The sequence below is a fragment of the Peromyscus leucopus genome, chromosome 12 (genome assembly GCF_004664715.2).
Source record: "Peromyscus leucopus breed LL Stock chromosome 12, UCI_PerLeu_2.1, whole genome shotgun sequence".
Classification (NCBI taxonomy): domain Eukaryota; kingdom Metazoa; phylum Chordata; class Mammalia; order Rodentia; family Cricetidae; genus Peromyscus; species Peromyscus leucopus.
Genome location: NC_051073.1, coordinates 30,876,127 through 30,891,068, shown reverse-complemented (window position 1 = coordinate 30,891,068; position 14,942 = coordinate 30,876,127). Strand labels below are relative to the sequence as shown.

The window sequence follows — 14,942 nt, the reverse complement described above, 5'->3', positions numbered from 1 at the left end:
AACAACATTGATAACATTATCTCTATTTCACAGATGACTGAAGAGGAGTAAATAAAAGATCAAATGCTAGAAGCCAGGCAGAACAACGTTTACCATCACTTATAACAAGGTTCTTTGCTAGTGATAAATATATTATGACACCTAGTAAAATTATTGTCCCTAATGTATACAACCATCATCATGTCAATTTTAAAGTATAAAGCAGCACTTATTTTTAGTGTAATTTAAGTTTTGACCTTATAACATTTATTTTCAAAATGTTGCTAAATTTCCAACTAACTGCTGCAGACAGATCACTTGGTCCTTCTCATTATATACTATTTCTGTTTAGACACCTATAAACACCACAAAGTGAGGGATTTTAACTACAGACTTTCTGAACATGTATGTAGCAGCTGTAGAGTAAGCAAATACCACTTTTATTAGTATAGTAAAATGTCATTTACTTGCTGATATTGAACAGTAGAAGATCCTGTATTTTAAGTTGAGACCTGTTTAGACTGTATCAAAAGGTTTTAGAATGATCTGTTTATGGTTTACATGGGAATATAAAGTGTAAATGTTTAAACTAACTTATAATTGCCATACAAAGTTGTGTCCTAGTTTGTGTCAAAAGCAATTGCTTCATCCACCTTATAGTGAAGTTCAGGCCTGTTTTTATATTCAAGAGGACAGAAAAGATGAGGAATTACAGCTCCATTAACTCCTGAAAAATATAATATTGTTTTAGACTTGCAAATGGAATGAGTACCTGGAGGGCTCTATCTTTCAGGAGACAGACTAATTTGTATTGAGCAACATGAACAGTACAGTTACACAACAGAAATAAATGAGAAACACCAGAGAAGAAATACATATCACAATCTCCACACAGCAAGAAATCAAAACAAACCACACTGAATGATGCTGCACTTTAGAATCAACTTGAATTTTCTATTTTTTTGACCCTTTCAGTCAGCCTCTGATTAAATTTTCATGTGTATACTCTTTTGATGCTCTGAGCTTAGCATTTCACATTATCAATGCTTGAAGTGTTTCTAGGAAATTCATCATCTAATTGTGAAATTATCTTCTTCATTTCCCAATATACTTATCATAACGTAAATAAATGAAACATCTATAAAATAGAATAAAAACGAAAAAAATAAATAAGAATTATATGAGAGAGTTAAAGAGATGGTTCAGTGCTTAAGAGGACTTGTTTGTCCAGGGGACCCCGATTTCATTCTGAGCAGTCACAGTGCAGCTCACAAATATATATAACTCTAGTTTCTGGGGATCTGACATCATCTTCTCTTCTACCGGGCATCGTACATGCATGTGGTGCACAGACATTCATGCATGCAAAGCACCCATGCACACAGAGACAATTACACACTCAAATTTACAACAACAACAAATCTACAAAAAGAATACATTTTCTTCAACTGTTCATTTAAGCAGTTGTGCTAATCAATCCATCATCACGTTCAACTCTACTTCGACCTGGGTAAATATAGACCTACATTAATATTAAATAATATTTAGGAAAACTGAAGTGATAATTAGCATTGTCTCATTAGAATTTTCAGCCAATTAAAAATTGAAGTCTATAGTTAGCTTGTCTTGTATGGCACCTTTGTTCTGTCTCAATCTTTTGTGACCTTAAACAAGTGTATTAAGACTTTGTTTTTATTTTCAGAAGTTTAAAAGAAGTATAATCAACCTATCTCAGAATAGTTTATAAAGACTGACTCAGGAAGCAAAGATAATGTGTTTAGTGGAATACCCATACTATGGTCCAAAAAGGATCAGTTCTTACAGCTATTATTTTCAGGTTTTTTAATTGAATAAATAGTTTAGTGTTTTGTATAAAATTATATCCTTATAGAAATCACTTCCCCATTGTGTATAGTACTTTCCCTAATAAATATATAAGAACTAGAATGTAGATAAGGAAGATAATCTTGTAGGAGGTATCACTTCAGTGTCTTTACCTGGCATCCTTGGTGAACATAAGTTCCAGAAACATGAGATGTTATAGCATCTCTTGCCTGTGTTTACCCACTTCTCCAGCCCCTCTAGCTCAGCTTTATGGGATAAATACACATAAGCTTCACAAGCTGTTCATTGAATGGTAATTTTTGATGAAGATTTTGAAACTATGTAAGAGTTCATTTAAATTAAATTTAAGTCTGGCTTCTCCCCATTATATTCTCCCTCAATTGTTTTTCCACTGATAATGAAAAACAGTTAATTTTATATCCTAAGTGTTATGTCATTTACTTAATATTACCTTTTCTTTTATATGAGTTAAAATTATTATCTGTAATATATATACAATTTAATTTTATTAATAAAAATCAGTAAGACAGGCTGTTTATCTAGTGGATCATTTGCATTATGTGTTTGATAGTCTTCTTAATTTATAATGATCATAACATTATCAATGTCATTGTAACAAAGAGATTCAGATAATACTCAAAATATTTTTAAGCATGTCTTTAACTATGTTTTCATAATTATGATTTTTATTATTATGGTCCAAGATAATTTTTGAAGCTGACTACTGTGAAAATTTAGAAAAATTTCCAGGTCATCACGTCTTGCAAAAACAGGCTTCAGCCTATGTCTGTCTTGAAATGAAAGTGTTAACCTGTGCAATCTCCTTATAACACAAAATAAAATGTTTGTCTTCCATGTAAGTTAAACCATGAGAGCATCCAAGCAATATCTCAAATTTAATTTCTTATGCCCCCTTCAGTTTAACTTTAAATATTATAGATTAATTACATATCATATCCAAATACAGATATAAAGACTAAGATTATCAAATTATCTTAAGTATGAATATTCCAAAATAAAACAAATTTAAATGTTGATGACACATTCCCCTTCAAATAATATATACATTTTAATTAAGTAGTTGAGAACTCTTCTTTATCTTTTAATTCTTACGCAAATTTAGAATAATTATGCTAACTTTACCTGAGCATTTTATATTGATACTATGATGCTAAGAGTTAAGGCATCCACTTTGAAAACAATACCTAAACAGTAATGTGTTAGAAATGGAATAAAATACTATTTTTGCCAAAGTTGGAATAGAAAAAAATGAAAATTAGAGAGTAAATATATCTTTCCTAGATTCAGACTATTAAAATTATGAAACCATATTAATTTAAGATAAATTTAGTCTAATTTTGTAACTCAATAACAACATAAAAGTTATTTTACACAAATTCATTTCAAGAATTCTCCAGGATGCTCTTTTTCTCTATCTTCCTAAGCGGCAAAGCATTGATGATCTTATTTAAAATTCAGTATGATATACAAATGCAGAGGAAACTCTACTGGGTTGAGAATTAAGCAGGAAACTAGTTAAAAACAACTCCAGGCGAGCTCAGAGGAATTCATGTTTTGAAGAGGAGAGATCCACATAAAAGCTACTGTGGGGACAGAATCAGGACAATTTGATAACTAAGTGCCTATAAGTGCCTATGAGGGCTAGAGGGGAGGGGAAGTGAAACATGTTTAAATCATTTAAACTTGGAAAAGTAGGTAGATACTGGTGTTATAAGAACGTGTGGCAAATTCAGTTTTTCAGGATAAAAATAAAAATATCAGTTTTTAATGTTACAATGCAAACACTCAACTAGGAGATAGAGATATTAGGAGACTAGAGGCTATTAATGTAAAATATTTAAAGATAGTTATGATATTAATTGGCACCTGTGGATGTAAACAACAGACATCTTTCCAAAAAGCTTAAATAAATAGCTGAATTGTATCACCATCTCCCAAACTGGAATAAAATACAGCTTCAGAAATACATCAATATCCAGGATGTAATGTTGTTAGTGCTCTCTCCGGCTCTGACACGGAAACTTCCTGCTTCAATCATTTGTCAATTCTAAGACTTTCCTTATTAAATGAATGCAAAAGATTATGTAAAAAAGAATCGAGCAACTGAGGTGCTTTAGTCCTAGATCATCTGTCTGTTACTTGCCCCTTTTGTTTCTGATCCCAGTTCCTAGTTCTATTCTCTCTCTCTCTCTCTCTCTCTCTCTCTCTCTCTCTCTCTCTCTCTCTCTCTCTCTCTCTGTCATGTCTGTGTGTGTGCATGTGTGTATTATTATTTGTACACATGTCATGTTCATCAGTATACCTGTGTATATGTGTGTATGTTCTAGTTTGTACATATATTCCTATGTGTACAGGTGTGTGTTTATGTGCCCATAGGACAGAGGATAACTTGATGTGGCTTTCCTCAAGTGTGTCTATCTTTTTAGAGCAGTCCTGTCAGATAACTTCATTTAATGTCCATCTTTCATTTTTTTTCTAGTTTAATTATTATAATAGCAAACTTATAGGAACAGAACAGAACACAGACAAAATTAAAAGCATGTACTTGTATGTACCATAACTTAGGAAAGTATAATGAATGGATGGAATCTACTGCATGATAAAAAATGCTATGAACACCATTTTCGTTACCATCAGTAAGAAATGAACTTCTTAAAACAATCTAAATGCTGGCATTGCCTAGAAAACATTAACAGGTTTATTTCTAATTATTATAAAGTTGAACTGTTGAAATCAGATGCTATCAGAAGTCCACTGAACTTATGAGTATCAAGTTCCCTTTCCAGTGTCTGATGATATAAATAGTTCAGGACTTCAAAACAGATCTGTGCTTCCCGGGTGCAGCTATTGGTGTATTTTGCAAGAGGCAAGTGAGGGATATCTAGTTGGTCTTTTTGAACATACCAACCTGTGTGCTATCCCTGCCTAATGTGTAGTGCTAACAAGCCACAAACACAGAGAAAGTGTTGAAGAGACCACTATGAGGGGACACATTGTATTTTCAAAAAACTTTTTCCTCCTCTTCCTGTTATCAGTAGTTCTGAGTGTTAGATATGTTTCCTATGAGTTGAAAAGGTATCTAAGTATAAGATGGTGAGTGAAAAAATAGGGGACATAAATGAAGTATTGGCAGTTTATCCATTTTCATTTGTGTTTGGATTTTTAGTGTAATGCACGTAAAGCATCAATGCAAGCAAAATGTACATCTTAAACAATAATTAGAAGTAAATTGCAAGGACTGAGGTGTAATTGATTCTAAAAAGTGTCATTTTGCCATTTGCAACAACTTGTACATGCAAAAATGGGCAGAAGGGAAACTGCAGAAAAGTTCCATGCAGAGTTGTTTACAAGTAGGTCGGGGTAGGGGAAGTCTAAACAGAGTTAGTAGTGCAGAACAGTAAAGAAGGAGGAGGATGAATTATTAAACTAATCACAGAACGTGCCTGCAATACACAACTCCAGCTAGTGTGGATATGACATACAGCTATGGTTCTCAATCATAAGCTTCTTTTCTTATAGTTAAGTTTTCTATCTTTTGTCCTATGGCTTCGGTTATTTTTGAGAATTATTAAGTCAGAAAAGAGATGATTATTACAACAGGATTTTTGGTCGTCTGATATAGCAATGCTTGTCCCTGATCACTCCATTTCCTACTGAAGTGCCTTCAAAGTTATTTTCCTCAATTAACACATTACCATGAATTGTTTTAGTTACTCGTTCTTTAGTAAAAGGCGAAAGATTTATACGATCTGAAGAGAAACCAGAGTATAGTTACTCGTTCTTAAAACCATACTTTGTAACCTTTTTTTTTATTTAGGGCATTGTGTTTATAATTTTATAAGCATAAACTCATTATCAAGCATTTTCTTTATTGGAAATATTCACGAACCAGTCCAAAAATCATGTGGCTATGCCAGAATCTGCATTCATTGGGACAAGAATGCTATGGAATGTTGTTCTGTACACTGTGAATATGTGTTGCTCTGATTGGTTGATAAATAAAATTGTGATTGGTCAGTAGCAAGGCAGGAAGTACAGGTGGGGCAAGCAGACAAGGAGAATTCCGGGAAGAGGTGGGCTGAGTCAAGAGTCACCAGCCAGACACAGAGGAGGCAAGATGAAAAGGCAGAACTGAGGAAAGGTATCAAGCCACATGGCTAAACATAGATAAGAATTATGGGTTAATTTAAGTGTAAGAGCTAGTCAGTAATAAGCCTAAGCTAATTGCTGAGCAGTTATAATCATTATATGCCTCTGTGTGTTTACTTGGGGGAGAGATTTGTCCTGACCCCTGGCCGGCTGGGACACAGGAAAACTGACTACTAAAGAAAGCAGGCTAAGTGTTTAGGAGGTAAGCTACAATGGTTTGCCTCTAATCTTTATACCCACAGGATTCTATAAACAAACATGTCTTCAGAAAAGTAGTGGCAAAGATGACTTGAATTAGACATAGGAAACAGCTATTATAGTGTTAAATCTGATTGTTAAACTAGATAACTAGAACCTGAACCCAAAGTCTAAACAACTCACTTTAGTATTTAAGGGAAAAATAAGAGTTTTTGTTCACTTGTTTCAGCTTTTTGTTGTTGTTGTTGTTGGGTGTGTGTACTTGGAATTGAATGAAAGGCCTGTGCTTGCTAGGAAAGCTCTGGCACTGAGCTATATTCTAGTCCATACAACATTTTAGATATTATTGATTACTCTGGGGAATATTAAAATGAAATAGGTAAATTTTATATTTATCACACACTATTAGAACTAAGTTTTAGTTCTTTCAAACTCATTAATGATTGAAAACATTAAGCCCAAATTTTTGTTCATTCAAGGAGACTTTTTTTGGCATTGACTAAATTGTATTCCATCCATGACATCATACTCATATGTCTTTTAGACATAAACTTAATATACCTATGAAATGAAAGAAAACTAATAAATAGAATCTCAGAATTAATACTACTTATTTTTAGAATATTTTATTTTAACTTAATTCTATGAAGACTCATACTATTTTTTCAAAATTCTATAAAAATTATTTTAGGGTATATTTCATTTAGTTCTCAACTTTATGAAGGAAAGGAAAATCTAATGTTAGTGACCCAAAGCACTTTAATTCATAAAATAATGTGCAAAAGAGTTGCACTACAATAACAAGGCAAACACATGCATCAGAAACTAAATCTTTAAATAATGTATTCATGCTTATAGAAATTTATAAAAATAAACAGAGCAAAATAATGCTATCACCAATAGAAGTGATTCCATCATTAAAGAGACAATAGAAGACTGAGCAAAAATAGACACATCACACTCATGCAGAAAGGACTACAGCTCACCTTTGACTTTACTTTTTGAAGCAGCCGCTGGTACCAAGTAAAGGTTGCACAAGAAGAAGAAAAAGACACATTAGATGTGAGACAGATATCAGGTAGGGAAGCAGAGATGCTCTTATCATTAGTCAACTTTGTAACAGACTATATAACATGAACTAGAAACTTGATTGTTATATTTTGTTAGTATAGGATTAAATTTCTTGAATAACAGTAAGAAAGAATGAAGCTTAGTGGAAATCCTAAACAAGTCACTCAATTCTTTTTAAGGAATAATCATCTTTCTTTCTCTACCTTTCTTAATTCCATATTTTAATTAATAATCATTTAAGTAGTATACATAAATGCCTTAAGTATACTTAATAATATTAAAAAAAAAAAAAACTACATGAGCATGTAGTTTGAGCACTTCCTTTACACCAGTCATATACTGAACACATTCTGGAAACTTTTGGTTGTTTGTCCATGAATTGTAGATGTAGAAACTTTCATGGCTTTAATTAACTCATTAAGTAACCATGCTGCAAGAACACATATTTTTACTTTTTCCTCAGTATAAGTATCTTCAAAAACTTGACTTTTCCACAGACAGAGATCATTACATTAAACCACAGCTAGTCAAAATGTTGAGAAAAATTGATTATAGTGTGTTGAACCCGAATTGTTAATTCTACAATGCAGTCACACTAAGTTCAGGTAACATTTCAGAAGAGGGGGCAGAAAGATTGTAAGAGTCAGAACATGAGGATGTCTCCATAAATGACAGTGAGCCTGACAAATGATAGTTCAGCAATAAGGCTGCATAAACAAGACCTGAGCAAGTGTAACAAAAATAAACATGCCAAAAAGAAGGGGGAAACCTTGTGGGGACTATCTTAGTTTAAGTTATATTGCTGTGAAGAGACACCATGATCATAGCAACTCTTATAAAGGAAAACATTTAATTGGGACTGGTTTACAATTCAGAGATTAGTTCATTATTGTCATGGTAGGAAGCATATCATGCAGGTAGATATGGTGCTGGAGAGGTATCAGAAAGTTCTATCTCTGGATCCACCTGCAGCAGCTAGAGACTATGAGCCACTAGCCCTGGCTTGTGCTTCTGAAACCTCAAACCCTAGTCCCCAGTGACCCTTCCTCCAACAAGGCAAGACCTCCAACAATTCTACTCCCTATGAGTCTACAGGAGCCATTTTAATTCAGACTACCACAGATCATAGCCATAAAAAGGAACTATAGACAACCAAGGGTTACTGAGAGAGGGAAAAACAGTCTTCTACATGTATGAGGACCCTAATTCATTGTTCAATAAAATTTGTCATCCTGAAGTCATATGCATATAAGTAACATTCAACAAACTAAAAAAGTTGTATTTATATATGTGTGTAAAAATTACAATTAATGAAAAAAAGGCCATGAATTTGAGACAGAAAAAGGTGAACAAAGCTCATATGAGGGGTGGAAGTGAGATGAGAGAAGTGGGAAAATGTAATTATACATTAATTTCAAAGTTAAAAAATTGCATCTAATATGTTACATTACGGTGATGGCACTTAAGGAAATCAGGTATGAATTAAACTGCTAATATGCACAAAGCTCAGTCCACCTCTAATTATTTATCCAGTGCTGTGGTGCTCAACCTGTAGGTTATGACCCCTTTGTGGTTTGAATGACCTTTTTATAGGGGTCACCAGAGGCCATCAGAAAACACCAATATTTACCTTATGATTCATAACAGTAGCAAAATTACAGCAATAAATTAGCAATGAAAATAATTTAATGGTTGCAGATCATGACAATATGAGGAACTTGGTTAAAGGATCACAACATTAGGAAGGTTGAGAGCCAATGATCTAATGCAACTTGTCTGGGCAGTTGGTTGTCTGTATAACGGTGGAACTTGAAAGTTCCATTACTTTAGTTGATGGAATGTGAATTAGAAATGGATATTTAAAGAGGATGGATGCATTTTTGCTTTCTATTAGTGTTGAAGAAAGTAGCCCATACTCTAATGGGGAAATACACAGTTTCTAGCTCAGGGGATAGACCTTCACTAAGTATTAGATTATAAATATACTACAAATAAGATACATATGTAAAGTATGATTTAAACTCCAGTCGCCATAGTACTTAAAGCCAAAGAATAATTTCAAGAAAGTTTATCTAACTGTATGTTTATCTGCAGGAAATTTATTGTGCACCTATTCTCTCACTGAGTATTTTCAGAAACACACAAAATGTTAAATTAAATTTTGAATGTTGGAAAATCTTTGATCAAAAACTAAAAGTTTTGCCTAAAACTCAAGCTGTTCATTTCATGGCATTAAACTCTAAATGACTATGGGAGGACATGAATGGTCAAAATATTGTGAACATTTTTAGGACAAAACTCAGACATGTGTTTAAATGCTGAATGTTTTCCTGTCATTTTTTACTAATTTTGCTGATACGATTTGTAGTAGTTTGAATAAAAATGGTCCCCATAGGCTCATAGACACTGACACTATTAGGGGATATGTTGCTAGTGAAGTACCTGTGACCTTGTTAGAGGGAGTGTGTCACAGGAGGCCGGTATGGCGATATTTTATTTGTGCACCCCAATAAAGCTTATCTGAGGATCAGAGGAAAAAGCCAGCCACAATATTAAACACGAGGTCAGGTAATGGTAGCATACACCTTTAATCCTAGCATTCTGGAGGCAGAGATTCATCTGGATCTCTGTGAGTTCAAGGCCACACTGGGAACAGTCAGGTGTGGTGGCACACAACTTTAATCACAGCACTAACCATAGAAATCTGGAGGTCTGTACAGACAAACAGGAAGTGATGTAGGTGGGCAGAGAGAGGAAGTGAGAAGGAGGACAAAGGAAGGCATATAGGTGTGGGTATACAGGTAGTAGGTCTCTTTTTGGCTGAGGATTTCTAATGGTAAGAACATGGCTGGCGTCTTTCTGATCTCTTCCCTGATCACTCAGGTTTTACCCCAATATCTGGTCCAGGTTTTTTATTAATAAGGCCGTGTATTAATTCATCTTACAGCCAAGCTTTAAGATTTCAAATGCTCAAGCCAGGCCCAGTGTCACTCTCTCTTCCTGCTGTCTGCTGATCCAGAGGTAGAACATCCTGCTACCTCTCCAGCAGCATGTCTGCCTGAGTCGCCATGGTCATGGTGTCTTTTCACAGCAACAAAACTCAAGCTAAAACACAATTAATTAGGAAACTAATTGCCTGATTATTAATAAGGTATTCAGTATCAAGACCAAGTTTTCTACTTGTTGATAAAAGATTATTTTTATTTTATGCTCAAATATAAATTGAAACAGTAAACTTGTGAATAGCATTCCAAGGTCCAAATTATATGTATTAGTTTACTGTCTCATGTCTCTGCATTTCCAAGTTAATATACAGTTCTTATTATTTTAATTACATATTTTTATAGCTTGCATGAAGCATGAGCCTGTTATGATATAGGTAGTGCATAGTATCTTTATGCTAAATAACAATCATGTAATGTGAAGCTTTAGGAACTGGTCCTTAAGTAACATAGTGACATTTTACTTTCAAGGGACAAATTTCCAGGTTTGTTTTCATATTTGCCTACAGAAAAGAACTAGCAAAGACACAATCTTAAATTCATAGGATGGAAAGTTAGGGACTGTTATCATGGCTTAATATTCAAATTTCAATAACAACCTGAGTTTCAATGCATTGATTGAAGTTTAGTGCATTTTAGAATTATGGCAACTGAAGATAGTTTTCATCTTCTTATGGACTCTTTTGCATTGCATTTAAGATTAAACACTGGCTATTTTATGTTACAATAAAGTTTTGCACAACTTTCAAATGAAACATTCCTATATATCAATATGTTAATTTGTTTTTATTAAGAAATGTTTTATTCATTTTACATAAGAATCAAAGATCCCCCTCCTCACCCACTCCCACTCCCTCCTACAAGAAGGTAAGGCCTGCCATGGGGAGGTACATTTAGAAGTTATGAGAAGAGAATTTTTACTTAAAAACTTAAATTTATCACTTTGGCATGAATTCAAATAAAAAAAGATGTCCCAAACTCATAAATTATTGAAAACATAATTAGTATTTACCACAAAACATCAAGAGTCAATTTTTCATAAGAAATAATTGTATTCAAATTAAGAAAATAAGCTTGATTAAATACAAATGTTTGTGATTCTTGGTAGAATTAAATTATCAACATTTCTCATTACATAAAGGCAGAGAGAATTTAATTCTTAGGTTCTTGGGAAACTACCAAAATAAAATAGAAAGGAAAACAAATGCCTGTTTCAAGGGGCACTCAGGCAGCTAATACTAGACCATCCTGGTTAGTATAATTGGAAAGAGGCCAGGCTACCAGGCTTGTTAGCCCAATTATAATTCTCCACATTTTCAATAAAAGAGGCCAGGATGACAGCAATACTGTCATAAATGTCATGTTCAATACGTGTAAGATTTTCCACTGTCAGCACAGTCCAATTATAAGTCAATTGTAAAGTGCACACTGTACACCACCCAAAAGAGACTGAAAATTACCTTAAAATGCAATTTTAGTTGTGCATAGTTAAAATGAAAGGAAAGAATTAAAGGTGTTTTGATGAGAGAAAAGTTTTAGATATGACACAAAAGTCCCTCACTTCTATAACAAGGTATGAAGTTATAACTGTACCATTGCTGTTGTTCAAAGAAGTTTTCATATGAGTAGAGAAAGTATATTTGTAAATTAAAGTTATGAGAATATTGGAAAATGTGCATAGAATTTTAAAAGTAACATGAACAAAATAACTTTCTACATTAGTCCAGAAAAAATAATTAAGAGTGGTTGTAATAATTACTTAAACTATGCCCTCCAACTTATAAAATAGCAATCAAAAGTAAATAGGAAATCACTGTTATCAATTTGGTTTATTATTCCCATTGAAAGAGACACTTGGCTAGCACTTTAGACATGGTATTATCTAATAATTGTTTAAGGAAATGATGATTCTAAAACATCACTGAAATGATATTTCAGGGACTATTAATATGCTATGAAGGCCAGAGTAGAGAGATTAGAAAACTCTGTGTCTTTGTATTTGGAATCCATAATTGTAATGTATTCTTTCAATTATTGTACTCTCATGCACTGACAAACTTTACTAGTAATATCTAGTAATATAAGGATAATATTAATTGCTTTATTGATGCATTGAGAAGGCCTGTTAAAGTTATCAAGTTACCATTTAAAACTTGGAAATAGTATGACTCATGTTCATTCAGAGGTATTCCTAAAGAAATATTGATCCTTCTACTAATGAAAATGTTATTGAAATATTTTGATATGTTTTTATCTTGCATTTTACATTCTTCCTTCCATCTTTAAATTAGTATATATTGAGCACTGTTCCTTAAAGAAAGAAGCATCTGAGTTAGGGTTTACAGGAGGTAAGTAGTCATACTTCCTGAATCTATTCATAGTCCCTTATGTAGATGTTTTCTTTCCCCAATATAACCACATTGGCAGAAAATAACACAAAGCATCGGCATTGGTAGGTCTTGTAAAATATGATGTTGAGAAAAACCACTTTAAGATATACACCGCAGATTACAAATATAAGTAATGATGAAAGTGGCATTCCTTCTCAAAGAAATACAATGAAAAAGAAATTTCCAAAGCACTACAAAACTGTGAGAAGAAAAGGGGAAATGGTTTCGGTCCTGCCATGAAGTTATCAATTGTAAAATCACAACCCAAACTCCAAATATATTTTAAATCCACTGAGTCAGATTATTTTTATGATGTGGCACACGACTGCTAATCTATAGTCAGTGACTCTTATTTACTGTAATAACAACAACAACAACAAAAAACTACAACAAAACAGTGGTATACACATGTAATTCCTGTACTCAGAAAGCTTGTTCTTGTATGAGTTCAAATCTATCCTTAGTTACTTTGAAAGACACTGTCTCAAAGATATGGAAGAAAAGCACAAATGTAAGAATGAAAAAAACTACTACAACTAATTAATCAAAAAGCAAAGACCACAGTGCAGTCTCTCATGACATTGTATTAGATAGACTCCTTTCTTTTTCCTTGTTGATGTCCCTCTTCCCTCTTATCTAACATAAAGTAAATCATTTTTTCTATTCTAGTTATCTTTCATTTAATGTTTTCTTTAAAGTGACATTTTCTTTAAATAACAATCATTATCTCAACACTATAATTGTCTTTATAACACTTATTAGAATCTCAAGACTTTGAAAATCAGTACTTTAATTAATTTCACTAAATTTTCTTTCTTTTTATGCAATCAATTTTTTTATTCAACTGAATACAGATTAAAGATGAAGTATACATATTTAGAAGGAGACTGATCAGTGGTGTGAAATATGTATTCCTAACCACCTCTTAATACATGGAAGTAAAATATCAGGCTTACTCCTTTATTGTTTTCTATTTCTTAATGACAATATTCTTACAAGAAAAATATTTTAAAATGATGTTGAAATTGTTTTGTGAAGAAATGTATACACTACACATTATAACACGGAGGAATTAAATATTTAATAAGTATTTAAAAAGTAGTTCACCAAAGAAGTACACAGGAATTAACAGCATTTAGGAGATCATTGTTCTTTAATTCTATCTAGTTCATAAATTAGACAAGACAGTCTCTCTTGTACTACTCTGTACAAGAGAGAATAGCAGATACACTATGCCTTCTCACAGAAGGACAGTAGAATGAATTATTATTTGAATATGTGTCAAAATAATCAAACCTGGTATTAGGGCTTGGTGAGAAATAGCCAGGACACACTTGTGTATTTGAACATTTGGCCCCCTGCTTCTGTTTGGGAAGCTGTAGGACATTCAAGAGCTTAGGTGTGCTTTACAGAAATGGTTTGCTGGGAGTGAGCCTTGCTAGTTAGATCTGCTTCTGGTTCTGCCTTAACTCTATTTCTGTTCATAGCAATGACGTGGCCAGCATTAACAAGCTCCTTCTGCATTTACCCAGACTGAAAGTAGTATGTTTCCTTGCCTCTGCACTTATAAGTCAAAAGTATGCTCATCCCTTACAATCTGTCTCTCATGTGACAGAGACCAATAAATTTGAATGAGATGAAGTTTCTAGATTTGACATCTGATATTTAACATAGCAGGAGGCAGAAAATGTGTCAAATCAATGAAAATAGTGAAACATTGAACACTTTTTTTTTGGCAATTGGTCTATTTGCTCAATACATTACTCAGACATCCCCAATGTGAGTGTTGCTCAGAAGAACCTAAGTGTCCCTGAATGAATTTAAAAAGTTCTTTTTTCAATGTTTAGTAATACATAAAAACACACTTACATATGCATACATATATGATTTTCTTGAACTCTGAATTGAATACTGTATATTTCATTATAATGTTTAAGTGGAATAAAAACATCATTAGTAGTTTTAAATATTGCTTTCTATAATTTCTTATGAATAATCATTTGTCATTTGTGTTTAATTTAAAAATATTCTTTGGATGTTAGATGTTGATCATACTTTCATTATTTTGGGGTGTTTCTGATAATAGAAACTATGAAAATATTTAAATATACAAATAAAAACTGAATATTTCTATGTCAGTATTGCTAATTATTAGAACCATTTTACCTTTAACTAACATCATGTTGCAAATTGCCACCCTAAGAAATATGTACCAGCTACTTATAACATGATGAGTTCCATTTATATGTTTCTACATAAGTCATGGTATGTGAAAGTCTAACAGGTG

General features: G+C 33.0%; 1 protein-coding gene across 3 annotated transcripts in view; it reads right to left on the bottom strand.

Annotated features, from left to right (window-relative positions):
• The window catches only part of Cadm2 (cell adhesion molecule 2), a 981,723-nt gene that overhangs the window by 307,520 nt on the left and 659,261 nt on the right, over window positions 1-14,942 (bottom strand). For 2 of the 3 annotated variants that reach the window (XM_028876715.2, XM_028876717.2), the window contains exon 2: window positions 7,179-7,205. The exons of the other annotated variant lie outside the window; for it this stretch is intronic. In XM_028876715.2, coding sequence (XP_028732548.1) covers window positions 7,179-7,205 — 27 coding nt within the window. The remainder of the gene's footprint in view (window positions 1-7,178; window positions 7,206-14,942) is intronic. 3 annotated transcript variants of the gene reach the window in all.